Source organism: Larimichthys crocea, chromosome XII (assembly GCF_000972845.2).
Source record: "Larimichthys crocea isolate SSNF chromosome XII, L_crocea_2.0, whole genome shotgun sequence".
NCBI lineage: Eukaryota > Metazoa > Chordata > Actinopteri > Sciaenidae > Larimichthys > Larimichthys crocea.
Genome location: NC_040022.1, coordinates 20480750 through 20508630, shown reverse-complemented (window position 1 = coordinate 20508630; position 27881 = coordinate 20480750). Strand labels below are relative to the sequence as shown.

General features: G+C 38.7%; 4 protein-coding genes across 7 annotated transcripts; all 4 read left to right on the top strand.

The window, feature by feature from the left end:
* The first annotated feature begins 204 nt into the window (after window positions 1-204).
* kctd13 (potassium channel tetramerization domain containing 13) lies at window positions 205-5002 on the top strand. Its single transcript, XM_010745124.3, has 7 exons — window positions 205-589; window positions 1362-1622; window positions 1811-1980; window positions 2478-2567; window positions 2690-2742; window positions 2899-3094; window positions 3552-5002. The coding sequence occupies exons 2-7, from the start codon at window positions 1385-1387 to the stop codon at window positions 3798-3800; spliced, it is 996 nt and encodes a 331-aa protein (XP_010743426.1). The 5' UTR covers window positions 205-589; window positions 1362-1384; the 3' UTR covers window positions 3801-5002.
* Window positions 5003-5787: 785 nt separating this feature from the next.
* Window positions 5788-9939, top strand: hirip3 (HIRA interacting protein 3). 2 transcript variants are annotated; one of them, XM_010745121.3, is made up of 8 exons: window positions 5788-5929; window positions 6882-7011; window positions 7149-7293; window positions 7685-8047; window positions 8148-8323; window positions 8791-8938; window positions 9294-9392; window positions 9568-9939. In XM_010745121.3, exons 1-8 carry the CDS (start codon window positions 5853-5855, stop codon window positions 9750-9752), a joined length of 1323 nt encoding a protein of 440 aa, XP_010743423.3. In that variant the 5' UTR covers window positions 5788-5852; the 3' UTR covers window positions 9753-9939. The 2 variants fall into 2 exon arrangements, with proteins under 2 accessions (XP_010743423.3, XP_010743424.3); XM_010745122.3 differs by having other exon boundaries at window positions 5790-5929; window positions 8151-8323.
* Window positions 9940-10017: 78 nt separating this feature from the next.
* antkmt (adenine nucleotide translocase lysine methyltransferase) lies at window positions 10018-14096 on the top strand. Of its 3 annotated transcripts, none has more exons than XM_010745120.3 (6): window positions 10018-10098; window positions 11085-11248; window positions 11345-11449; window positions 11540-11680; window positions 12008-12058; window positions 12296-14066. In XM_010745120.3, exons 2-6 carry the CDS (start codon window positions 11087-11089, stop codon window positions 12518-12520), a joined length of 684 nt encoding a protein of 227 aa, XP_010743422.2. In that variant the 5' UTR covers window positions 10018-10098; window positions 11085-11086; the 3' UTR covers window positions 12521-14066. The 3 variants fall into 3 exon arrangements, with proteins under 3 accessions (XP_010743422.2, XP_027140989.1, XP_027140988.1); XM_027285188.1 differs by lacking the exon at window positions 10018-10098 and adding an exon at window positions 10125-10270 and having other exon boundaries at window positions 12296-14096; XM_027285187.1 differs by lacking the exon at window positions 10018-10098 and having other exon boundaries at window positions 10281-11248; window positions 12296-14068.
* A 136-nt stretch (window positions 14097-14232) lies between these two features.
* xpo6 (exportin 6) lies at window positions 14233-27262 on the top strand. Its single transcript, XM_010745119.3, has 24 exons — window positions 14233-15043; window positions 16067-16157; window positions 16490-16602; window positions 17071-17268; window positions 18154-18313; window positions 18724-18801; window positions 18938-19469; window positions 19772-19898; window positions 20005-20114; window positions 20684-20792; window positions 21004-21096; window positions 21367-21436; window positions 21573-21732; window positions 21969-22061; window positions 22502-22646; window positions 23441-23590; window positions 23862-24051; window positions 24161-24316; window positions 24667-24781; window positions 24907-25078; window positions 25283-25441; window positions 25557-25655; window positions 25877-26107; window positions 26616-27262. Exons 1-24 carry the CDS (start codon window positions 15041-15043, stop codon window positions 26715-26717), a joined length of 3456 nt encoding a protein of 1151 aa, XP_010743421.1. The 5' UTR covers window positions 14233-15040; the 3' UTR covers window positions 26718-27262.
* The last annotated feature ends 619 nt before the right edge of the window (window positions 27263-27881 follow it).

The following is a 27881-nucleotide window of genomic DNA, read 5'->3' as shown; positions in this document are numbered from 1 at the left end:
AATAACACAGACAAACGTTTCCGGTCATTCTTTCAAAATAAAACAGTAAAAAAAAAAAAAGACATTACTTTGGATTTGTCTACACAGCCTCTAAACACACGCCAAACACCTCACTGTTACTGTTTAGTTGGAGCTATATAAACGCACTAACGTAAATATATAAGTGTACTTTGTGTATATAAATAAGTGTGTTCCTGTAGGTGGCAGTACTCACACGACGTTTGAACGGAGAAGAAGAAAGCAGCGGAAGTAGATGAGATGGTTTCGTTTCCGAGTGACCTACTTAGCTTCTGCTGTTAGCATCATTTAATAATCTTTATGTCCGACAATGGACTCAGCCGCTCTTAATTTAGCGGTTTGTATTTTTTTGATGTCCAGTTTCTGATTGTCAGACTCAAAACCAGAGGCGGGACAGACTGCGAGCTTGTTTGTTAGCCACTCTGATTCAGCCAGCGATTAAAATGAGTTATCAAACATCAGCTGCGCTATAAATCCAGTCTGCGTTCATGTTAGCCGCCTGGCTGATAAACATTTAGCTGTCTCGGCTCGGCTCGGTTCACTCTCAAAGCTCCCTTGGATGTTCAGTGTGGTAAGTACAACTTAATGTGTCATGTTATTAGCCTGATGGGTTAGCATCTATCAGCTCAACAAACTAACGCTGGACACCAGTCGGTGCTCTCTGTAGCCAGCTAACACACTGATGGACATTTAAGTAACACTGCGGAGGGACAGCAGACACAGGACATGTTAATGAAAACAGGCTGAGGATGCTGTGAGACAGGCCACACGATGTTTGTTACTCAGTTTATAAACGATCAAATCAGAGAAGTTTGTGCTCCTGGACTTCGTTTCTCGTCTTTCATCAAAACAAAGGAGATGTCTGTAGTTTGTGCTCCAGCTTTGTTCTCAGCACAGTTTCTTTAGTGTTTTGGTGTCAGCTACAACATCTGGAGCATGTGTGTGTAGATAGATAGATAGATAGATAGATAGATAGATAGATAGATAGATAGATAATAATATCTTGCCTCATTTTCCAGTTTTTCTTTGCTCCAGCTTCTAGCATCGTAAATATTTAATGCTGGATGTGGTGCCACATCCGGTGTCTGTGCTGCTTATATAAATACTAATAATAATAATAATAATGTCCTTGTTTTTATTACCACAAGACACTACTTCAGATTCAGAAATAGCCTGCTTTAGTGTTGAAGACCATTATGTGCTTTACCCACAAGTTCTCTTTTATGAGACGACTGAAATAGCGGCTGTCTGCGTCTGCATTAATAAATAATAATCCATCCCACGGTCTGGTCCAGACCTGCTCTGCTAACAGCCCATCTCCTGCTCCGTCTTCTGTATTACAGTCAGGAAGTGACTCCTCAGCCCCATGTCTGCTGAGGCTTCAGTTGGCAGTGATGCTGCTGACTCTGTCCAGTCTGCCGTTTCCCAGCCCGCCTTCCACAACACAGACGAGCTCAGAAATCGAGGTCTGCTGGGGAGCAAGTATGTCAAATTAAATGTGGGCGGCTCGCTGCATTATACAACCGTCCAGACGTTAAGCAAGGAAGACAGCCTGCTGCGGAGCATATGCAACGGAGGAACGGAGGTTAACATAGACTCAGAAGGTGAGTGGAGGTGTTAATGTCCTAACCACAAAATGTGACTTAGAAAGAAGTGATTATCAGAATCTAAAGATTGTTTCCACATTAAATGACTCTGTGATGTGAGGACCACGTCCACATCCTACTACAGAAAGTAACAAAGGTTATCGAAGGATTCAAATGACTTAAAATCTTTTTCCCTGCTGTCCCAGGTTGGGTAGTGTTGGATAGGTGTGGCCGACATTTTGGACTTGTTTTGAACTTCCTCCGAGATGGCTCCGTACCGCTTCCAGAGGAACACCGAGAACTGGACGAGGTTCTGAAGGAGGCTCAGTACTATCGGGTCCAAGGACTCGTCCAGCACTGCCTCAGTGCCATGCAGGTAAATAGATCATTTGGTTTTGTGTTGAATTTGTGCAAAGTTCATTGAGTTCATTGGTACCAAAGGACCAAACATGTCCATATAAAGACAGATGCCGTCATAAAATGTTATTGGTGTGAAATTAACAACAACAAACAAAACTGTGTCTGGCTTGTTGATCAGTATCTGTGTTACTGAAACAATAAGATGTTCATTTATTAATTGTTGTCTTCGTCATTTATTGTCACTGTTACACCTTCACAAATTCAAAGAGTTGCTTATGTTTTATTTTATATCATAATAAATTCGACTCTTTCGGGTTTTAACTATTAGATAAACTAAACAAGAAACATCATCCTGACATCACTTTGGACGTCTTATGATTGGTGTCTCATATTATCTCCGACACTATGTAGACTAAATTGTGAATTGATTATTCTGATCCAGTTAGTTGATAAATTGATATTTACAAGGAAGTGTTAGTTGAGGATTGATGAACTTTCTTTGTTCGCCGGCAGAAACAAAAGGATGTCTTTGAAACTGTGTGTCGTATCCCGATGATCACTTCAGCCAAAGAAGAACAGAAGATGATTGCTACCTGTAGAAAGGTAAATCATATTTTATCTCAAACAAAAGTGCATAGCAGGTGAGCAGCTGAAATATATGTTGGTTCTTCTTTTTGTGTGTACACACAGTTACTCAGATTTATTCCTGTTTTTTGTCTCTACAGCCGGTAGTAAAATTGCAGAACAACAGAGGAAACAACAAGTACTCTTACACCAGGTAAAAACTAAGGCTCGTTGTGTGCTAGAGAGAGTATGAGAGACTAGTAACAAACTCTGTCTCACAGGTTGCTTCACCTTTTAGCTCAATTTATTTGGATTTTAAGTGCAAAGTGCTCATTGATCTTCTCAGTTGTTAACTCTTTGTCTTCCCCAGCAACTCTGATGACAACCTGCTGAAGAATATCGAACTGTTTGACAAACTTGTGCTACGATTCAATGGCCGCGTCCTGTTTGTCAAAGACGTGCTTGGGGATGAAATCTGCTGTTGGTCTTTCTACGGTGAAGGACGCAAGATTGCTGAAGTATGCTGCACCTCCATTGTCTATGCCACAGAGAAGAAGCAGACCAAAGTAAGCCTGACACAGAGTCTACACTGAATAGCCTGATATACAACAGGCAAATATGATAAAATATGAGAGAGGTATCGATTTTCGCTTTTAACCTCCTGGCAGAAAACAGATAAAGGTAAAATGTGGAACCTGTTCCTTTTAAGTTGTTGATGGCGTTGCTTTCTGGGTTGATCTTTTATTGAAAATCAATCTCTTTGAAGTATTATATTGTAAAAGTATTTATGCCACAACTAGTTTGGAAACTGTATTATGTACACTTCACTGTACTTCAGTGAATGCAGTGTTGTGCAGTGACGTAGTGAGCAGTTTCCTCATATCTGAGCAGGACAAACTTTTTTATATTTGAGCCCTCCATCAAAGTTTAGCCAGTTTCCTCCGTCATCATCATCGTGCTTGTCTTGCTGCTCTCAAATCAAATGCTCAATGTGACCAACAACTTGAACATCTGTGCTTTTAGGTCGAGTTTCCTGAGGCTCGAATCTTTGAAGAAACCCTCAATATTCTTATTTATGAGAACGGCAGAGGATCTGGTCCAGGAGGATTACACCTTTTAGATTCAAGAGGCTCAGGGTCATCACTGGGAGCTGGAGGATCGGAGGAAGAGGGCGCCGTGGGGGGCGACAGGCGAGTAAGACGGATCCATGTGAGGAGGCATATAATGCATGACGAAAGAGGGCACGGTCAGCAAACTGTGTATAAGGACTAATAATGTGAAAACGTAAGACATGGGAGAGTGACTTCACGTACGTTCATGTTCTGTTGGATGCTAGCAGAATGAAAGAGGTCCTTGATCATAGCAATAGCTTGGTAGCTAGTTAGTAATATGTCACTGCAGACATGTAGGGGTTGACGACTTATTTGTAACTGAAGTTAGAGTTGTCTGGAGATGAAAAATGCTTCTGTTTACAAGAAAACATTTTGTACATTATTTAAATAGGAAATGTATAAAAAAAACACCTGGGACATAAAACTGGCATAAATATTACTTTGCATATGTTAAGGAAAAGTTACTGAATTACAGGTGGCTTTCATTCCTAGAGCAGACAGTCTGCTGTGTATGTGGGTGATATACACTGGTACCCTCCCTCTGTTTGACTCGTAGGAAACACTGTGTCTGTCTGTTTATTCGGGTTGTGAAACATCTGTTGCCTTTTCATAAATTGGACTGATATATGCTGCCTGACAGTGATGAACAGAGGACGGTCAAGTTTAGCTTCGACCTGTTAACACTGGAATAAAACTGAGTCGTTTTTAGTGAGGTTGAATGAGATTGTTGATTGTTGAGCAGCTCCATTTTTTTTTTTTGTTTAAATTATTACTGCTGTTGCTTCAAGATGTTTTTTTTTTTTTTTAATTAATTTATGAACCTAATTTATTGTTTGGTATTTAACGTATGCAATCTTTGTGTTAACTAGTGCTCAAGTGAGTTTTAATTTTTGGAATGATACGATGCACTCAATGGCACACGTCAGATTTTGAATTTACTCCTGTAAATTACTCAATTGTGAAGTTACATTTCAATTTAAATGTTTCAAAAGGAACCGTGACCATTTCTTTGATATTCTCTTTTATTCTGAGCCATGATCTTTCACTCTCGCTTTATGTCTTACACCAAACCACTGTCGTTTGCTTAAAGAAATTGGCCATACAGTGATGATAAAGGTAATTAATACTGGGTTGTATTTTTATTTCCCTCAGGGAGAGGATAGTATTTTCTGTCTAATATTCACCAGTGTCTTGTGTAAATCTAATCACTATGAATACTGAAAAGGAAATATTGAATGAGAGCAATATGTATCTCAGACCCTTTATAAAATCATCTTGGAATACCTTTTAAAATATGCACTAATAACTTCCGTCCAATAGTGGTCATGGGAATGTTCTGAATAAATTAATTTTGAAATCCAATTTTGTGCTTCTTGGTCTCATTTTTCTGTTTTTTCCTCAAGTGTATATGGACTCAAATACATACATGTTGCAGACAACAAGTGAACAAGATATTTGGATGTTACTGTCCCTTATTATATGTAATATGAGTCAGGTTTTTATTTATCACTGCCCTGTAACATTATTTTTTTTCCCCACTTCATCATAGGCAGAAGTGCAAACCATACAATAAAATATAATGGAGATTAAATTCCAAACATTTAAAGAAAAAATACATTTATATTCCATCATGCGCATTATCTTTGTTTTTATATAATAATAATACATTTTATTTGAAGCGCTTTTCAAGGTACTCAAAGACACTTTACGAAGAAGAAGAACATAAAGTCATCAAAACAATATGAGATAGTTCACTAAAAACAATAGTCTGAGCTAAACATTAAAGGCAATTTTAAAAAGGTGTGTTTTTTTTTTAGATTTGAAGGTGGGCAAGTCAGTACAGTCACAGATGCAAATATTCAGGTGCACAAGGACATAAGTAAATACAGACAAAGAGAACTTTAAAAGAATTGGTTTAGAAGTATATAAAATGAGAATTAAGATTGAAGAAATTACTCAGAGCAATTAAACTCAAAATTATAGTAGCAATTACATTCAAGTTCAGAGAGTAAAGAGTAACAAAGAACCACATTTAAAATCAAACAAAGTTTATAATGGCATTTATAACTTAAATTAAGCGATATAATTAACATTAACAGATTTCTACAAAAACTACAAGTTCTTTTATTCTGAAGGGGCGTGGCGGTCTGACGTCACGTCCGGCTACGTCCGGGGCACTGTCGCCGCCAAAAAGAAACGTCCGCAGATCAAAATGATGCTGTCAGAGAAGGAGGCGAAAAGTATCCGCAAGTTTGTGTGCGGTGAACTCCGCGATGAGCCAGACCTCAGGTACAGTTGAAACATCTGAGATTAGTTTGAGTCAATGTTGTTGTTTTTATCGAGACTAACCGCAGGTCAGTGCGCGTGAATTCAGTTTACGTTAACGGTTGCCAACTTTGTTCTACACGCGCGCAGTAAACAAGAACAGCCTAACGTACAAACATGTAAACATACATGTAAACACTGCTTCTCCGGTGTAATCTAACTACTCAAAGCGAGTTCAATCCCACTGTCATAAATACGGACAGCTGTACATGTGGATTTGTTATGATGGACAACTTTGCAAACAGCCAAACAAGACACAGCAGCCAGATAATGTTACAATGATAATGTTACACTGATAATGTTACAATGATAATGTTACAATGATAATGTTATAATGATAGTGTTGCTAGTCCAACATCAACACGCCCAGCTCCGAGTCACGAAGCTCTCGACGATGGTTGAAAGTCTCAGTCCCAGATTTGCTCTTGTCCGACAGCCTCCTGCTCGGTCCAGTTTGTAACGACACCTGCTGGTTGTCAGTTGTCTTTCAGTGGAACAAGAGGCGATGGTGTGCAAGATTTTAGTTTCATGCTGAAGGTTTATACCCAAGTTTCTCTCTCTCTCCAAGTTTCTCCAACAATGGGCGTTGTAAATGTCGGCAGATCTCCAAACATGGACCGAGAGCCATGCCACACAAAACAAGATGTTTGTCAGATAATGTTTGGTTGGTGTGATTTGGCCTAAACTCATCAACATAATAGATTTTTTCTTAGAAATAAAAACTGTTTATTAACTGTAGAACTGTACTAAAAGTAGTGCCCACAAAATAGTTTTTCCCATTTTGATTTCAGAGTGTTTATCTGTTCACAGTATCACACAGTATAATGTGGGTGTGTTACATGTTATTGTTTGCAGCTGTATTTCGATGTCTGTGTTCACACATCTTGATATAACCCTTTCTAATATCTTATTCCAGCACTCTGACCTTACGAATTTTAAAAAAGCGATATCTGGCACGGGTGCAATGTGATTCATTAAGTCCAGAGGCCAAACATTACATGAAACAGGTGATTGGAGAGGAACTGGTGAAAAGCAGTAGGATGCAGGTATCCAAATTCTTCTTATACAGTTTATGTTTGTTTGCCTGAGTCTTTTGGATTTTTGTAGAGGGCTGTCATCTTCAGGTTTTTTTTGTTTGTTTTTTGTTTCTATGTTGTTGTTGTTTTTGTCTTTACCCTGCTAGGACAGTGACAAAAGTGGAAGTGAGGTGGAGACCAAGAAGCCCCAAAACAAAAGGAAGAGGGAAAGGGACAATGACGAGGTGACAAGTGGGGAAGAAGATGAATCCACAGCTAAGAAATCACGTTGTCAGTCAGGCTCCTCATCAGGTAGGTCAGAACTTTTCTGTTTTTACAATGATAAAAAATACAGAAAATCCTCATATTTTAGAAAATGGAACCAACAAAAGCACTTCATACACACACACACACATATATATAATTAAATTATGTCTAATTACTATTGCATTGGAAGTTCTTATTAATAATACATAAGCATAGTTTTTGTCCTAGTCCTTGATCAAGTAGCATTTGAAGGTGGTTTATGGTGCAGACAGGTCAGCTTTTTCACTTAAAACTAAACTTTGGCATACCAGTCAATGAAGGCAAGTTCTGTTTCAGATAAGCTCACTCACTCAGGAGTGAAATTTGTTATTCTTTTCTTCATCTTGTTGCACTGTTGTACATCATGAAATGTTGTCTTCTCTTTGGTTACTGTCAGAATCGGAGGATAAAGAGGACTGCAAAACAGGAAGTGAGGAGAGTGAAGAAGACGAGAAAATTAAATCTGAGGATGAAGAGCAAGAGGTGGAAAAATCACAGCCAAAGAAAAATGGAGGCCGTAAACCACAGACAAACAGTGAAAACTCTACAGATGAGGAAAAAAGTGAATCAGAAAAATCAGAGAGTGACTGTGGTGACAGTCCAAAAAAAGTGTCGAAAAAGAAAGCAAGTACTACAAAGAATGAAGAGACAGGAAAGAAAACACCACAGAGTGATGAAGAGAATGACACTGACACAGATAACAAGTCAGAAAAGGGCGACAAAATCACTGCCAATGGCTCCTCAGACAACAGTGAAAAAGGTGAATATGAAAACTATATATTCATATCTTGTATGTGAATGTTTATTTATCTTGTCAGTTTTTTTTTGTATGACTTCATATGACTTTCTATTTTCTTAAGCAGAAGATAAAGTCTCAGTAGAAAAGAAAAATAGCGGCTCCGACTCAGATTCATCATCACTTCCCTCCCTGGACGATGAAAAAGATAGTGAGACAGAAAAGACAGAAAAGACACGAGATGATGAAAAGAAGAAGAAGAAAACTGTGAAAAAAGAGGAGAGTGCCAAAGATCAAAAGGTGAGCAAGTGGAGTTATGGATCAGAATCACAATAATGAAGCTTTGTAAAATGCAAATGGTTGTTTTTATGTTTGAATTTTTTATCATTTTTACTTTTCAGGTAAAGTTAAATGAATTTAATTTAAATATGGTCAGACAGATAAACACCATTCATGCACCATTGGGCTTTATGCTGAACACTACCAATGCATGGTATCGTGTACCTTGCAGCATCATGAAGCACTGAAAAAAGCCAAATTTAATGTGTTCAGTTAACAGGTTGTAAGAATTCGACCCTTTGTCTGACTCTTCATGTTAAGTAAGGGTACATCTAAATTCCTTCGATTGCCCTCAGTTGGTCAAGAGACAAAGTGCAAGATGAATAGTAGAAACGCTAAAGGTGAAATAAAAGTGTATATCGGATAGTTGTAGAGTCAACATTGCATCTTCTCTTCACAATCTGTCTGTTCTCGTATTCTTCCTGCAGAACGACGACAAAGCAGTCACGAGGCTCAAACGCTACATCAGTCTCTGTGGAGTCCGGCGGAATTACAAGAAGCTCCTTGAAGGCTGTCGCTCTGTTCGCTCCCAGGTGGCTGCTCTGAAGAAGGAGCTTGAAGATCTCGGTGTCCATGGTAAGTAGGAATACATTCAGCTCAAATTGCAATTTTTTGGATTCCCCAAACATGGTTTATTTTGCCTGTTTTAAGGTAACTTGAAAGAACATTTCATCATTTCATCATTCTATGTTGTTAAAGAGTAAAGGGGATATTTGTGGCCCTCAGAGGAGAAATCATAATGTTTTTGATCTTCCTTGAACTGTTCAGGCCAAATTCACACAAAAACTGTCAGGCTGCCATGAAATTTACCAAGCACCTACCAGTATCTGTAATTTCTTCTTGTTTCCTTATTTTCTACATTTGTTGAAATACTACACCGTGAGATGATTTGGTTTGTTGTGTTCTGTTGTAATGTGTATGTGTTTCACAGGCCAGCCATCTATTGAGAAATGCAAAAAAGTCAGAAAGAAGAGAGAGGAAGCTCAGGAAATCGCTGAGCTTGATGTCAGCAACATCATTGCAACACAAGGTAACTTTTTTTTCTTTGGTGTTTACGTCTCTTACTATAAGCTCTACCAGTTTTCTGGTGGAAAGCAGTCATTATTACATATTTTTAAGTAGCCCAGCAGAGTTTCTTGTTTACATATGAAGGAAAGAAAGAAAACATATTTATTAATGACACCCGCTGTGGATACCTCTCTTAGGTCGACCTAAGCGCAGAGCATCAGCATGGCAAGAGCAACATGACCCTCCCCCTCCTTCCTCTCCATATCTGCGCACTCTGGACTCCGGCTCTGATAGTGATGCAGACGCACAGAGAGGGCGCAGAAGAGCAACAGACTGGTCCAACCTGCAGGGAATAATCAGCGACGATGCAGATAGTGACTGACCTCTTGGCCACTTAGATATAGACATTATTCTTTGTATATGTTGTGCTATGGTCTTTACTAATTACCTTGATAGCAAGGGTTTTGATATTAAATCTTTCTAAAACATGTTTGATACATAAGGTTCAGTGTGATGATAAATTATTTCATGTACATGTTATTTTTCCAAATAAAAGTATTTTGCTCTCATTGAACAACAAATTATTTTAGGTGTTATCTAAAACCATGAAGAGTTAATCTATTACTGCTTTATGAGTGTTCGCCCGGACGGACAGCGGAACTACTGTGGGTAAACTCTCGGGTTAGACGGAATATTTCGCAGACGGACTGTCCCACGGGCTGCTGCAGGTCAATGAGATTTATTTTGTTTATTACTCAGTGATAGCCGCACGTGCTGCGTTATGAATATGTACTGCTGCATTATGTCAGATCAAACATGTTTGCTAATGAAGAGAATGTCTCGATCTAGCCTCGACATGAAGTGTCATGTGTCCTGACATATGTCGGGTTGAGGGCAATGGTAACATGCATGCAGTTAATTAAGATCAAAATAGCCTAAACTAAATGTTAATACGTTTTGTTTTTCTAAAGCAAGCTAAATTATGTCCGCCAGATGTTACTGTACACTGATGTGAGGCGAAATGATAAAGAAATTACATAAACCATGTCTGAAATATACAGCTGCACATTCTCCAAGTATAGTGTGAAATTGTGTACTAGTCTATTGTGTATGAAGATTTGTGTCTGAACAGACACCCATCCATCATTAGATTCACTAACTAGTACACTCAGCCATGAAGCTGCATCATTCATAGATAGATAGATAGATAGAAAGGTGACTTTATTAATCCCCAAAGGGAAATTAGGTCGTCATAGCAGTCTGGTATATTTGAATACAATAAAAATACATTAGAATAAAATACTGAGGTGGAAAAAATAAAACAGAATGGGACAAGGACACTTGATAAATAGGTAGCTAAAGTGCAGGCAAGATGATGGTACAAGCCTATTTCTTATCAAAATGACACTCATAAAATACACTGTGTGTATCTATGTGGCTGTCTTGAGGGCAGAAGGACAAAAACAAGGATTGTAAACAAAGAAACAACCCAGTAAAGAAGAAATTAACAAGAGACATACAGTATGTAATAACACAGGAAGGCTAAATCTGCAATTACTGAACAAAGCCACCAAAACTGTGTGTATACTGTGTATGCACAGAGAGCCCATAAAAGCCACACAGTAAAAGCAAGTATTTTATAATCCATTCATGTGTGTTTTAGTATACTCTGTAAAATTAGATCTGCTTACCTTACACTATACATTGCATGCAGGAATGGATGATGATGGACCAGAAGAGGCCTTTGCTGCCCTTAAGACAGAACATCTCGGAGTATGGGGCGTTGCTCAGATAGCTGCTGGCACTGGGCTTGCTGTTTATGCCATGTGGGTGGGAATCCTCCAGCCTGGCTTCCGAAAAGTCCCCTTGAAGCTGCAGGTATAGTCTTTATCTTCAACACTCCAACAACCATTCTTCTTGTACCTCTAAAAAGTTTAAGTCTTTGTATCAGAAGCTCTTTAAAATATCTTCCAGGTCCCGTACATTCCTGCCAGCAAAGCCCAAGTAGATAATGTGATGACATTGCTCAGAGGTCGAAAAGGAGGCCTTGTTGATTTGGGATCTGGTGATGGCCGCATTGTAAGTATAATCGAGATATTAAGGGCCCTTTTTTTTCTTGTTGGTAAGCAATGGGTTTTGACTGTGGTATATTTTTTTTTACCCCTTAAGGTCTTGGAAGCCCATAGGAAGGGTTTCACTCCTGCTGTTGGTTATGAGCTCAACCCCTGGCTTGTTCGCCTGGCCCGCTTTCATGCATGGAGAGCAGGCCATCATGAAAAAGTGTCATACCGACGAGAAGATCTCTGGAAGGTCTGACATTTGTCACTTATTTGTTATGGATTTAGTAACACTCCTATTCTACGTCAGCCACCAATAAATGAGAACATTTTACAGTATTATTGTAATTGGTCTTACAACAAAATATGATTGCAACAACGTGATACTTTAATTGCTAAATTGCTGACAAGAGTTTCATATAAACAGACACAGATGTGACTTGTAAATCATTAAGTAACCACCAACATCGACTATGCCATTTGAATTTTTTACATGTGATCATTGTATATATGCTATTTAAAGTTTAATTTTTAATAACGTTACTGGCCTATTTACCACCTGCCTTGTATCTCATCACAGGTCGACTTAACAGAATGCAAGAATATCACAGTGTTTTTGGCTCCTAGTGTGGTGAGTAATATTGTAATAATGGTAATGAAGTTAGCTTATTAAAAAGGTGAAATGAGGCATGGTTGTTCACCTACAAGTATTACAGAAACTCTTGCATTAAAGATGCAAGATACAAAAAATATAAGAAGAACCTGTCAGCATATGGTTGAGGTTCTGCGATGTATGATTGTGGGTCAGTTTTAGTAAATGTCTGTTAAAAGAATTGCAGTAATTTTTATTCTGCTCTTGTGTTCACAGCTTTCATTGCTGCAGCAGAAGTTGCAGGCTGAGCTGCCTGATGATGCCTTAGTGATAGCTGGTCGTTTTCCCTTCCCTGACTGGAAACCCTGCAGGATTGAGGGACATGGTGTGGACAGAGCCTGGGCATACAACATGCAAACACAAAGACAGCACATCTTTAAGAAAAATGACACGCTAAAGGATAGCATCAGTGAATTAACCAGGGAGAAAGGATCCACTTGAAGCTACATGGATGTTTCTAGTCTTAAAATGAAATTATACCGTGTATCATGAACTTAAATATCCTTCGATGGAATATCGAAAACGTTAACGTCAACTGTACTGCCTGAATACTTTTTGACTACATCTACAATCGGATGTGTCTAACAGAGTACTGAAAACAGCAAACAGAAATTCTCAGTTGTACCGTTTTGATGGATGGATTCTTTCATTTGCAATGTTTGAAATACGTTTGAACCAGAAATTTCAAAGGAAAACCACACCTTTGCCACTTGGAACAGTGTGGATGAAATTACCTGCCTGGGGGTAGCAATCGTTTAAATGTTTTATCATTTGTCGTTTTGTTCTGTGTGTGTGGCATATATGAGTATATGTCACACAACTGAAGATTATTTTATGTTTTTATTGATCGTATTCTTATACAGGCTGGTGCTGTAAATGTCTTTGCACTAGCAAGCATGGATTGTGACTCTTCATAAAGTGATTGTAACACTTAATGTATTATGAAGTATAAACTTCATAATACATCCCTGGACAGTGTGAAGTTATCTCTCTATACATTTTAGCACATGTACTGTGTTGTTTTTGACTGTTGCCTTTTCTCTTGATTCTCTTGAATGTTTGTTTTTAACTTGCTGTGATAGTTTCTGCTATAAAACTTAAGTTATGGTCTAATTTATGCGAGGACTAAATGTGAGCATACTGTTTGGGTGAAACAAAATGCTGGATTAACTACAAGATCCAGGATAGTTCTGAGGATAAACCGAATGAACACCAACCGAAGTAGCAGCATATATAATGACTGGCCACATACACTTGTACAATTCAGTATGATCCAATAAAACAACTCTGCCATAAATTTCACTTCTTCAAAGCTCATAACTTAACAGTTTTTGTTGACGCTGTCAGAGAGGTAATGATTCTACTTTGAGTTCATTATTGAGGTCTTAGTGGGTGCATTATATTGAGAGGTGTTTCTAATATTATGGCTATCATGTATGTAAATGCAGTGGCCAAAGTATTAGAAACACTTCTCAATATAATGCAGTCCAAATTAACACTACTGCAAACTACAACCTTAATAGTAAACATGATGCTTAAATAAATACCTTTCTGACAGCATCAGGAATAAATGATAAATTATATGGCAGAGTTGTTGTATTGGATCACACTGGATTGTATAAGTGTATTTAATGAAGTAGCCGATCGGTGTAGTTATATATGAAAAAAAGGCCAGTGAGGAGTGGAGAGAAATCTAAATATTCCTACACCTGCAAACACCAAATTGTATAATGTTGCTTGGAAACTTCTGCAGAAAATAAATTAGCTTTGAGGTAAAGTACTGCAGATACATGACTCTGAGGAGGGCAAGACAGATTTATTTTTTAAAGGTAGTGTATGTGTATCTTGTTTTTTAGTTTTTCAGTTTATGTAACGTTATTTCTGTACTGGAGGTTAACTCTATTCTAGCAATATTATATGAGCATTTTGGATGTGATTTTAGGGCTTATATAATATGGAAATTACTTTTTTAATACACAACGTGTGAATTTTTAATACATTTGCACACTCTTACTGGGTGTTATTGAAAGACGTTGTCTTTACTTTTTGTCAGAGAGTGCTGTAGTTTGAAAGACATGACCGGAGATCGTGCTTTTATTATTGTGAGTGACTTCACTCAGGCTCATTGGGTTGGTGGATTTCTGCAGCTAAAGAGGAAGTTGCGAAGTCCCTAGCAGCAGGCTAGCTATATTCTTGAGCCGCCCTAAGCATTGAAAAGGGGAATAACAGGAACAACCGCGTATAGTATTACATTTTGTGTTATTAACCTTGTCAGATATATAACGTAGGTGTGCATATTCACACGCTTTTAAATAACAAATTGTAAATGCAAGTTGTCGTGACCAACAGTCCTGGAAACATGTCAACGTTTGACAGCTAACACAGCTAACCTCCATCCTCCTGGAGAGGCTAAGCGAGTTAGCCATCCGCTGCTGCAGCGTTAGCGTCGGGGTAATTTAGCTGCGAGACGCGTGACACAGGAAGCTAATTAACGTTACATATATTGCCCCAGCGCTGGAGCCAATGTTGGCTGTGCCACAAAAAATAAGATTTCTATATTTAACATTATTTAAAATCACTAAATTAAATGGGAATTACCAGACACGACAATGCAGCTAACCTCCCAGTGCGAGATAGCTGATCCAACGTTGAGCCTACATGCTCGTTAATCAAAAACGCGTTTTAATTCAAGAAACAAGATAGGGGAGGGGACAAAACAACTTAGTGTTTAACGTGTTTATTGCAAAGTGAACGACGCCAGCCTCTTTGTTAGCTAGTTGTGTTTGTGAAGTGTCGACCTGAGCAGCCGAGCCGAGCATGATGAGCCCCATCTGCGGCTACGTTAGCCAGCAACACCTCAGCTAACGCTGGCTACAGATCTGGCTGGTTAGTTTAGCTAATGTTGGCTTATTACTGCAATTAATCCGAGACTGAGTGAACCGAAGGACGAGCCGGCTAAACATGGTGAGTATCATTTAACGTGGGTTATTTTAGCCGACGTTAGCTATTCACGTTGTCTTCCTGTCTTATATTGCTAGTAGCTAACGTGGGGCAAACCCTTTTGATCCGTATATATCTGACCAGGAAGGCGTGAAGTCATGTTGATAATGTGTTTTAAATGTTTTACATGAAGCAAGTCGTGCGTGCTTTTTATGCACCACGACGCTGTGTGCCTGTTAAGCCACATAACGGTTTGTAGAGGTATTTCAACGGGATGTGACAGCTTGTTAAGCCATTTCACGGTAAAGACGCCCATCTTACAAAAGCGAATATTTGCTTTGAGTTGTGTTAAGCCTCGGCAAGTTGTGGCTTATTTGAGGAATTCAGACCCGCCTGCCACAGGATCTGCTCTTTAAAATCTCAATTTGCTATCTCAGTTTTGTTGGCAGGGCCCAACTTCCTCCACCTGACAAAGCTTAACAAATGTGTCTTAAATACAGCGTGAGTTGGAGAATGTTACCAAGATAAAAGCCACAGTCAGATTTCAGTTAATGTTTCCATGAGACTGTGGCAAAACGTGCACAATAATCAGTGATGTGCTGTCCAACTATTGTGTAAGCATGGACATTTAAAGATACATTTTACACTCATCCTCAGCAGGATGAGTTAAAGGCCTGCAAGCAATAATTTACAAGTGGTGTTTAAAATCAGTCAGCAACTGCACATACGTGTCGGTGTTCGTTTTAACAAATGAACGGAAAATAACTCGGCATAGTGAATGTTTAAATGTGTACAGAAGAAACCTAAATAGCAGTGCATTGTTCTCTTCACTGTGAGGATGGTTTTCTTGCTCATGAAGTTTTGCAGTTGAGTATCTACAGCTGCATGATCTCAGTTTTATTTGACAAATGGACAGATACTTGCCCAGTGTGCTTTTCATCATGGTAATAGGTAGATGGTTATGATGAAAGCGTCATAATAAACCATAGCTGGTGTAAATGTGCATTGTGTGCTTAACTTTTAACTCTACCTTTTATTATCCGCTAGGCATCAGAGGAGTCGTCACTGCGCGCACTGGAGGGCCTCATGACAGAGTTCTTTCACAGCTGCACAACCAATGAGCGAAAGAGAGAAATAGGTCAGTTTTGTCTTGTAAAATCTACAACTACACATGTAATATTGGGTGTTTTTGCACTAGCTGGTTTGTAACAGATTGGTTAAACGGTAAATATTTTTCCAAACACGACACTTCCTCCCATATTTTTTTAATAATTGCCAAATATCTAGTCTGGATCTCTGACTACAATGCACTGTATGTTGACTATATTTGATTTCTATGAAAAGTATTTTTTGAGTTGTCGTTTTATGCACTTCCTGTGTGGCTACGCATTACTTTCTGTCTGTCAGTGAAGCTACACTGTCTTGTACCGCTGTCAAAGATCATGCCTACTTCCTTTTTTTTTTTTGCAGAAGAGCTGCTGAATAACTTTGCACAGCAGACTGGAGCGTGGCGCCACTGTTTGTTCTTCCTCTCCAATACTCGAAATGAGTATGTAATGATGTACAGCCTCACAGTATTTGAAGTAAGTCCTAGAGGTGGAGATGAATATTTTCAGTGCTATTGTCTTACTAAAGGCTTTCCTTGTCTATTTTATGCTCTATAAATAAGACCCAGATAAAAATTTGTTTTATAGATACTGAGAAGAGAATTTGATTCAGGCGTCTTTCCTCATTTCTTTAATTTTAAAAAATACGTTAGGTCAATGTGCAGTACATTATGCATGTTGTAAAATGCTGAACATCCTGTTATCCCATATGACACACTTTCATAGTCTTTAATACACACTGCTTAAATTGTCGTTTTTATCTCAAGGTCTGTTAAATATTTTCATTGAGCACTATATTGTAAAAAACATTTTCTTTACTAAATGAATGAACATTCAAAGGAATTACTCATTACACCGTTAAACAGATTATTGAGAACTATTACAAAACATGTCTGTAGGCTTCGTCTGTCCCAGCTTTGACCAATTGCTCCCTTGTACTCTCAGAACTTGGTGAACAAGATGTGGATCGGTGTTGCTTCACAAGACAAGATGGATATTCGCAGCTGTCTGCCCAAACTCCTCCTTGCTCAGCATAAAGCCGTGCCCTATTTCATCCGTAACAAACTCTGCAAAGTCATTGTGGACATCGGCCGCCAGGACTGGCCAATGTTCTACCATGATTTCTTTACAAACACCCTTCAGGTAAGCCCTGCTGATTTTTGTGTCTGTTACATTTGTTCTTTGATCATGTGACGTTTCTCTAAAAACTCCTTTTACTCTAGCACATCTGTCAAATGTATTCAAATGGCATTTCAGATTTGCTCTCTTTAATTTAACTCTTTGCATTTGAAGCAGCCTATTGTAGTTATTTGGCCTTTGTAGTCTACAAAAAAGAAAGTGGATGTTATAAGGATGTGGCTGGACGTGTAACAAGTACTGTGTGACCCACAAGAAAATTGCTAAATGTCTATTTCATTTTTGTTTTTCAGTCTTATAACTTTGTGCTGTTGTTTGAAAAAGAGCTTTGATTCAAAGAGGGACTGGATCGGTTTCTTTTTTTGTCACAAAATTAAAATGCAGTGGATTACATTTATCAAATTTACAAGTCTACATTGGATGTCGCTCTACCTTCAGAGCAAGGGGCTGGCTTAAGAGTAAAATGCACAGGACACATTTATATCGATATACAATGTGATCAGAATCTTTGGCCTTTAAAAGATCTGCTATATTGTGAACAGAAAATTAATCGATTTAAATAAACTCCAGAGTTTCCACACAGGAAATTATTTAGCCATGGTAATAAACCACATACAGTAGATCCTAATGCATCTTGTCTCATGGTGAATTTAGTGAGCAAACGATGGCCTGCACAGCCACATGTATTATGTATATGACCTTTGTTGTGTGGAGCATAATGTTTTATGTCATAAAATAATTTTTATTAATTGTATAGTTGAGGAAATGGTGTTTGTTTCAGATGAAATGGCTCACCTCTGCTGTAAAACACTGAAAATCTCCAGTCTTCATAAAGCCTAATAGCAGGTTCATTCAGTCATTTTCATATTTATTGTCACTCTCTTGATCCAGTTGATCCAGTCCCCGGCTCTGGCTTCACTGGGATTGGTGATGTTGAAAACCACATCAGAGGAACTTGCATGTCCTCGAGAAGACCTGAGTGTCGCCAGAAAAGATGAGCTTCGTAAACTGCTGCTGGAGCAAGTACCGACAGTGCTTGGACTGTTGACGGGTGAGAACAACCTTAAATACTTTGTGCAAAGTTATTGCCTTATGTATGAGAGAGAGACTTTGTTTCACTATAAATGCACGTGGGTGTAATGTGTCAATGATTTTGCTTAACAGTGCTCTCTATATGTGACATCAGTATTACGTACCATATTACAAGAGATGCAATCCAATTTTCAAACTGAGACACAACTACAGGAATGCCATATGAATTGTAAAACAAATTGGAAATAAAATCACCAAATGTACAACCTGCTAGTGAGGTTTAAATATCATAATAATTCTGTTTTTGTGTTTTAATGATGTCTAATTTTGACTAAAGGTAAAATATGCCAGAATTTGACTTGTTGTCTTGTAGTCAAAAACCTTTGGCATGTGTAGATAATTGAGTTCTTGTCACTTCATGTTTTTTAGGTATCCTGGAGACTTATGGGGACAAGCACAGTGTCATAGCTTCCACCCCACCTCCCTCTCCCACCTCAGGGGAAAGTGGTGAGTGAATTGTTTTCAAGTTACCTGAAAGAAAGACTTGCTAGTAATGTGATTACATTGACTAACGCAAGCATCTTATTGAGCAGTTTGTTGTGTGTTAACCTGACCGTTTATTTTTGTTTCTTCAATCTGCCAGTGGAATTGCTTGGCAGTTTGTTTCAGGGCAGTCAGTACTCAAAGCTGCTTTGCCAGCCCATGGCAACATTGGACAATGAGAGTCAGCAGCTGTGTTGTCTCGTTTTGGAGTGTTTGGCTCACCTGTTCAGCTGGATCCCTCTGTCCACAAGCATCACACCCACCCTGCTGGCATCCATTTTCCATTTTGCACGTTTTGGCTGTGATCTACGGCCAAAGACGAAGACAGGATCTTTCATCTCCTCAAACTCCTCGTCTTCTAATGGGCAGCTCAATGCTGGGACATTGCCACCAACATCGAATGGAGGCGGACGAAATGGACAACAGAGTGAGGGCAACAAGGTGGATCGTGCCCGGCTTGGGGTACTCGCCATGACATGTGTCAATGAGCTTGTGTCAAAGAACTGTGTGCCAATGGATTTTGAGGAATACCTGCTGCGTATGTTCCAGCAGACCTTCTTTCTCCTGCAGAGGCTGACACGGGAGAATAACGCTCATACAGTCAAAAGCCGCCTACAGGAACTTGATGAGAGGTATGGGTCGGCCCCATTAGTTAACATTAATGTTTGTGCATACATAATTGTTTGCAGACTAGAGGGTGTATTGTACCTGGATAATTTCAGCATGTTGTCTGCGACTGGTCATATTTGCTTTTGTTAGACACAAACCTAATTTGGAGTCCACTCATATTTCTTAGTAGCCCATCTTTTGTTTATCAGACATTTAATGATATTGTCCATCTTAGAGTAACTTAACTTCGTAACTTCTGACTTTAAGTAACTTCTGACTTTAAGATTTTTGTGATGACTTTAATGTTTTCTCTTTCATCTTGCAGTTACTTGGAAAAGTTCACAGATTTTCTGCGCCTGTTTGTCAGTGTTCACTTGAGACGGATAGAGTCCAGTCCTCAGTTTCCAATTGTAGAGTTTCTTGCCCTGCTTTTCAAGTACACCTTCAACCAGGTAATGATCATTTTCTCAGTCATTTGTTGATGCAGGACACTAAAGATTGTTGTTTTCACCAGGTTTTCTGCAAAATAACAAAGTTTGCTTTTCATTGGTTTTCCAGCCTACCCATGAAGGCTACTTTGCCTGTTTGGATATTTGGAGTGTCTTCTTGGATTTTTTAACAACCAAAATCAAAAGCAGACTCGCTGACAGAGAAAGTGTTCTAAATAGGTAAGTTGAAAACTTATTTATTCCCTTCCCAGAGTTTCCTAGTAGCACATGAATCCAAGTAGGTTAATAGGTAAAGACAGACCCCTGGAGTGCTTTCATAAGGTAAATGCATTTACTGTCTGTGTACAGTGATACTTGGTATCTATGTGTAGGTCTGTGTTACAGAAGTCTAGAGTATGAAATGGCTGTATCTTCACTACGCTATGCCTGCATTTTTAAAACCTATGATAATCTGGTCCTGGGCCTGGCCTTATTTGCTAATGTCCAGGCGTCATCACTGCCTCTTCCTCTCCGCGGGGGGAGAGGACAAGGGTTGGGCCTCACAGGTAGAATAATAAACACCTATGCAGCTATAACAGCTGAGGGAGTAATCAGGAAAAGTTTTTTTCTTGCATTTTTTTTGCTGCCCTTCCCACTTGAGTAGTTTTCTGAAGCACCCAGTGAACAAAAATCATCAATGATCATGAATGCAGTGAATACAATCAGACTAATAAAATGTATGATGTTTTGTTATTCTTTTGTTGTTGCCTTTGTTTTGAAATGTAATATATTCATGTACGGTTGGACAGGTACAAAGATGCCTTAGTTCTTCTGTTAAGGGAAGTTCTGAACCGCATACAGTTCAGATATAATCAGGCCCAGTTGGAAGAGCTAGATGATGAGACTCTGGACGATGATGTAAGAACACTTTACTTATTTCACAGTCTGTCAATTGCACCTTTTTATTTAACACTGTATGTACTGTTTATATCTCACTGCCACACGAAGTCACTTATCAAAGTTTATTTTAATAATACCATATTTTTAGCCCTTAAGACATGCACACATTACAAAGGTGTATAACTTTCGCTTCAAAGTCTAAATGTCCTCCTTCATTTGGTAACTATAGCAACAGACCGAGTGGCAAAGGTATCTGCGTCAGAGTCTGGAGGTGGTTGCCAAGGTGATGGAGCTGCTCCCATCCCATGCATTCTCTACCCTGGTAAGAGATTGTTGTTGTCACCTTGACATTTTGTAGTTTAAAGTGGATTTAACTGGGGTATTGCCATTTTAGAATTCCACCTGGGGCAAATTAGCTGTAGATTTTCTTCAACACTGAAAAGTTCAAAATGTGTTTGCTAGGAGCATGAATACCTACTAAATTAAATCACCAAGCATTTGCTTGTATGTATTTCATTATTACATTAGAATATTTAAAGTGATATGTTCCAGTCAGTGGCAGCCCCTCCTTATTCCTCTTTTCTCTTTGAAGTTTCCAGTCCTGCAAGAAAATTTGGACGTGTACATGGGTTTGCAGCAGTTTATTGTCACCACTGGCACAAGTAAGCAGCCCTATCTTTATCTTTCAATTCTTCTTGCTTCACTTTCAGTCTTTTGTATGTAAGTACAGTCACATTTGGATGATACTAATTCGCTATTAGGCTATTAGGGTGACATGTCACGATGTTCTTCTTTTAGGTCGGAGGCTGAATATATCTGCAGAGAATGACTGCCGGCGACTTCACTGTTCTCTCAGGGATCTCAGCTCCCTACTTCAAGCTGTTGGACGCTTGGCTGAACATTTCATCGGGGAAATCTTTGCTGCACGTTTCAGTGATGCCCTGGCAGTGGTGGAGAGGTCAGTGCTCTGGTACACTTTTGAAACCCTCAGCGATTGCTTTGCGTACATCATGAGGTTATATTTTTGTTTCAACATGCTTCAGCAAAACTGACATTACACATTATTACTGGGTCTCAAGTAACTCTTTAGTTAGTTAATACTCTGTTTTACTTAAATTAGTGTTAAAAATGTATTTATTGTCATAGTAGTGGGAGAGCAAAATATCATAATGGTTCATGTGTTTCTTTTTCAAGGTTGGTTGAAGTGACTTGCTACGGCTCTCAGACCAGCCTTTATGACCTGGAGACCGCTGTGCCTTCTGTCCTCAAGCCAGACCTCACTGACGTGTGAGTATCACATGTTAAAAAAAAACCTCAACCCTAACATGTGATGTGTTGCACTAATTTTTGTTTCAGTTACAGTTGCATTATGAAATGCTCTTTGCAGCATCACTGACAAAATAAAAGGGAACTGTCAGCGCATTTAGAGATTTAACAGCCATATTTCACACCTTAATAAGAGCCACTGAGAAGCAACCCTGGCTGTAAGCACAGTGTGAAATTGCTGCCTGTTCATAGCTATCAGAGCTACTGTTCTATATAATGAAGTTAGATTTTTTATTTTTCTGGGACTGACTTAGTAATCCAGACCATCAGGAATTCAAATGTTATGTCAATGTAAAATTGTAAATGCAAATTTTTAACAAATCTGACTGTATATATACTGAAGCTGTATAAACAAGTATGTTTTATTCAGCATTTTAACTGTGTTGTTTTGTTTGTTACAGACATGCACAGGCCCTTGCCGCTTTGCAAGCCTACTCTCATTGGCTTGCACAGTTCTACAGTGAGGTCCACAGTCAAAACCAGACCCAGTTCATCAACCTCATCACATCTGCAATAGATGCCAGTAGCCCACTCATAACTGCTAAGGTAGCTTGACTCATACTTATCTGTCCTTTTTTTAAACTTCGTCATTCAAATCAAATACCAACCAAAAGAATGTTGTTTTTCTTATTGAAACATTTTTTCATTAAGGAGGAAGTATGATTTGTAAAATATTAACTAATATCTAAAACCTTTAGCCCACATTCATAGGAACTTTCTGCTTTATTTATCTGGTCCTCTTTGGTTAATATTTACCTCATCTGAGTGTCAGTCATGACAAACTTTTTTGGGGCTGATCACTTGAAGCACTATTGGCTGATAATGATTATGAACTCTATATTTATTTAACTATTCCTAACAAAATATTAAGTATTAAAATCAAGAAAAGATTAAGTATTTTGAATTGACAAATGTTTACTTATTTGCAGGCAACATATTTCTCGCTCTTGCTCAGTTAAGCAGTTAACAAATATACAGTGTTTCACACAGAATTACAATTACAATGTAACCGGCGAGGGGGATATTTTTCTACAATATGTATCTGCGTGGCCTGTCCAACTGTGTGTGTGAGGAAACACTGATAGAACTTTCCAGTGGAATAATTTAAGTATGTTATCTGATCGGGCTTTATAAAGATCACTGATCAAACACAGTCGTTATTGGCTGATAACACTATCAATAATTTTGCACCCAGTTTTTTTGAGCTCCTTTCCAATTACTAGGTGACATTAACAAGTACATATTTTTAGAAACTACAGAGGGGTATGTTTGGGTTGGACTTGGATGTCAAAAAGAGTTGTTGTTCTTCTTTCAATACTTACATTCTGTCTTCTCTCCAGGTACCAGAAAAGTTGCTGCTCTCGGCATGCCATCTGATGGTTTCCATAACCTCTACAGTGCGGCCTGTCTTCTTGGTCACGTTGCCAGCTGTTCAGAACATTTTCAACCTCATTACAACAGAGAATCAGAGCCACAGACTACCACAAGAGGTACATATTTGTTGTGTTTATTTTGCATGATATATGTTACATATATGATATGTTGTGGCTTAATTATTTAATGCAAAATAAATAATAGATTTATACAGTTTTGAGAAGTAGCAAAGTACTTACATAGTTTATAAGATAAGTCCAAAACTTCTCTGTAAATAAAACACTACACAGGCATAATGATTAAAGTATGAAGTTCTTGAAATGTCCTCAATATATGAAGTAATTGTGCTTATTGTGTGTTTGTGTGTCTGCACATTTGTTCCTACAGGCTCACATGTTGGTATGTAGGGCTTTGTCCAACATGTTGCTGCTCCCATGGCCAAATTTACCAGAGAATGAGCAGCAGTGGCAAACGCGCTCCAGCAACCATGCCAGCCTGCTGGCAGCACTCACTCGAGAATATCGTGTTTTAAGAGGGACAGTGAACATAACTCCTCGGCAACCCGATCTGAATAACAGTCAGTATTTCTTTCTTTCTTTTTGTTTTGTTACTTTTATTACACTGACACTCTGTCATTCTTTGCCCTGCTTGAATTATGTTTTCTGACCATCTGTTTTCCACTCCAGTGAAAGCTGTGATACAGCAGACCCTACCTGTGCTCAGAGACATAGTGGACAGTATCTCTGGGGAATCCACCAAATCCCGTCAGATATGTTATCAGAGTCTTCAGGAGTCTGTCCAAGTGTCCCTCAGCCTTTTCCCGGTGTTTATTCAGCAGCCAGGTCAGTGTCTGTCATCTAGTTGGCTATCCATCTAATATTTGTTGTAACAGTCTTTAAAGGAATGAAGATGATTTTATCAAACCCTAGGTTAGGCCTGTGTATCTTACTAGTGCATGATAACACTGCATGAAAGAAAAGACCAGATCCACATCAATGTTTGTTACCAGAATTTCTAAATGCAGCTACTTTGTGTTAAATAGCATTACAAAGTAATGTTTGTATATCTGTTTTAAGTAAATGCATTTATTAATAATTAATACAAATAACAAGAAATAAATTTCCTGAAGACTTGGATGCAAAAGGTTGCCTGACTGTCCAGCTTTGTTAATTTTGTCACTTTTCCTTCCCAGATGTGACAGATGAGATGCTGGCCTTCTTCTTGACGCTGTTTCAGGCTTTACGAGTCCAGATGGGCGTCGCCTTCACAGGACAGATCATCCACACTTTCCTTAGCATGTTCACCAGGTGAAAAAGAAACTACATTAGTTTTTCATCTTATCTAGATGGATAAAGGTTTAGATGGCATGGAGCAAATAATTAAAACGTTGCCATCACACTAATTCATGCATTGTCACTTGTATGTGCTCCAGGGAACAGCTGGCCGCCAGTATTTTGCAAGAGGGCAGTGCAGGGTGTAGAGTGGTACAGAAGTTCCTGAAAATCTTGCAGGTGGTGGTTCAAGAGCCTGGTCAAGCTTTCAAGCCCTTCCTGCCCAGCATCCTCTCTCTGTGCATGGAGCAGGTTTACCCGGTTGTGGCAGAGGTCAGTTGGTGCTCACCTGTCATGAGTTAACATTCATTCTGATTTACCTGCTGTCACTTAAAATTAGCATGTGGTATCTCCCTTTATTTATTCAGAAAATTAAAATCATTGGTTGCCTAACAGTGATATAATTTCTGATCTTTTTGTGTTTGACATTCATTTCACTTGTATAACGTTGCTAATTGAGTCTCTTGTCTTTCATAGCGGTCTTCCCCAGATGTCAAGGCAGAAATGTTTGAGTTGCTATACCAAATACTTCACCAAAACTGGAGATACTTCTTTAAAACTTCAGTCTTAACAAGTGTCCAAAGAGGAGTTGAAGATACAATGGAAAACGAGGCCCAGTTCACAGCTGCCATGCAGGTGTGTGTATGCATGTGGCCAAAGTTATCAACATGCACCTTGTGGATGGATGAATACTTAAATCTAAATCTATTGCTACTTGTTTTCCTGACTTGTGCTGAAATATCTTTTCCAGGCTTTCGGACAGTCTTTCCTGCAGCCTGATATCCACATCTTCAAACAGAATCTGTCCTATTTGGAGTTACTCAACACCAAGCACAAGTTGTATCATAGAGTAAGTGAAGTTTTTATGTGTGTCTTTGCTTTTAGAGGTACAGAGTCAGCGTGACAGAAAACACATGGCAGCACTTAAATCAATGTGACCTTTGCCCCCCCCTCCCCAGTGATTAGTAGAAAGTATATTATGATAAGATTTGATGTAAGTTAAGAACACACTGTGAATGAGTGAGAACTACAGCACCCATTGTCTTTTTTTTTTTTTTCATTGTGCTTTAGAAGCTTTTCCGGACCTCGATGCTCTTTCACTTCATCAACGTGCTGCTACAGGTCCTTCTTCACAAAAGTCACGACCTTCTTCAGGAGGAAATCACTGTTGCAATTTACAACATGGCCTCTGTTGACTTCGATGCCTTCTACTCGGCATTCATGCCTGAGTTCCTCAATGGCTGCCAGGGAGTGGACACCAGCCAACGAGCTGTTCTTGCACGCAACTTCAAGCTTGAACGGGTAAGAGTACAAAAATAAATAAATTGCCAACATTGTTTTATTTTCTCACTCAACTGAAATATACTGACATCACAGTTTAAACTGACATATGCAATGATTGGTTTGTGAGTTTTTCTCTATTTAATGAGTTACCATGGCAATGTATTTTGCAGGTTGTTGACACGTATTTGCATTAGACACAGTCCAGCCTTTGTCACTTGAAAACTATTTCCATTTTTGCTCACTGAGGCTTAATCTGTTTCCCTGTTAACAAACTGAGAATTTTTATTTGGGTACATTTATCTACCTTGTGTACTGTGAGCTGCTGTAACAAATACATTTCCCTGCGTTGATTGAATAAAGTCTATCTTACCTTAAATGTACAATAATCTGAAATACTTGTTTTATCAATTGTAAAAACTCTACAATTTAAAAAATCCAACTTGATTTCAAGAAATGTCATTACAGTCTAATATTACAAATTATTTCTAATAAATTAATATGTTCAACTTTTATCTTCTTTCTCAAGGACTTGCCTTCGTTCACTCAGAGTGTGCAGCGGCTGGTGAATGATCTTCGCTACTACAGATTGTGTAATAGTAGCCTGCCCACTGGTACCATCAAGCTATAGCACAATGACTGCTTGAACCACTCCATACATCAACTATGATCAAGGACTGCCTGTGCTGACCACTTTGCTCAACACTCCTTCTCCAATTCAGCTTTGCTCCACCTGTTCAAAGTAATAGGAAGGAACAACACACATTGTCTTGTTGAGTAATTGGAGGTTGAGGATGCTGCTGAATTTTCTCTTTGATTTCTACTGTAGAAGGTTGGCGTGTAATTATATTTTTTTTAAAAGCAGCGCCCTCCTTATGTGTTGCCAGTGATAATTTGGCAAGAAATGTAAACCTGGTCTGCAGTTGGCTTTCGCCCAGACCTGGAGACCTCTGAGCCAGGCCTTCTTTCCCATGCCTTCGCAACAGAGCTGGGCTGGGACTGAGCACTTTCAACTCATTTTGAGTTTTTAAAATGTCTGCTTTTATTCATTTTGCCTTTTGATTTTTTTTTTTTTTTCCTCCAAAGGAGATGGACTCTCAACTTAAGATCTTTCATATCATTCCATTATGAAAAAGAGAAAACCTGCTTGATTAATAAAGTGCTTTTTTAGTAAAACTCTGGTATTTATTTCATGATTTTATTGGTCTCTGTGCTTTACTGGATCTGTAAATCTGTATTTGCACTTGTCAATGGCAAGCTTTTCACTTAAATTCATCTACTTCAACTGTTGATTTTTTTTTTTTTTTTTAGAACACATGCACAAATAATCAAATAGTTGGTCTGGCTCTTTACAGAAACCTTGGATAAGGTAAATCCAAATTCAATTCTGAGGATTACTAAAAGACATGAATCATCAACAGATGTGTGGCACGTGACAACACAGCATGCGCGAGATGGGAAGAATAATTAAACAACTTCACAAACTTGACACAACCTTTACTGCAAGTTCACAGAGGGCATTGCAGCTTCAATGTTTGTGGTTGTTGCTTAGGTAATACAATGTTTAAGCATGGCTGGGGTTTTCTCTGGAAGCAGCTGCTGTGTAAATAACGAAGGCAAGTTCTTATTCAGTCATACTGTTAACTTTGGTTATGTATGTTCAGTTGTGTGTGATCGCAGTGTACGAAACAGGCAGGCTGGAGGTTCAAGTGAATCAGCACAACCCTCACAGCCACAAACTGGAACAAAATTATGGATGGATTTCACTGCTCAGTTTAATAATATCTTGATGTTA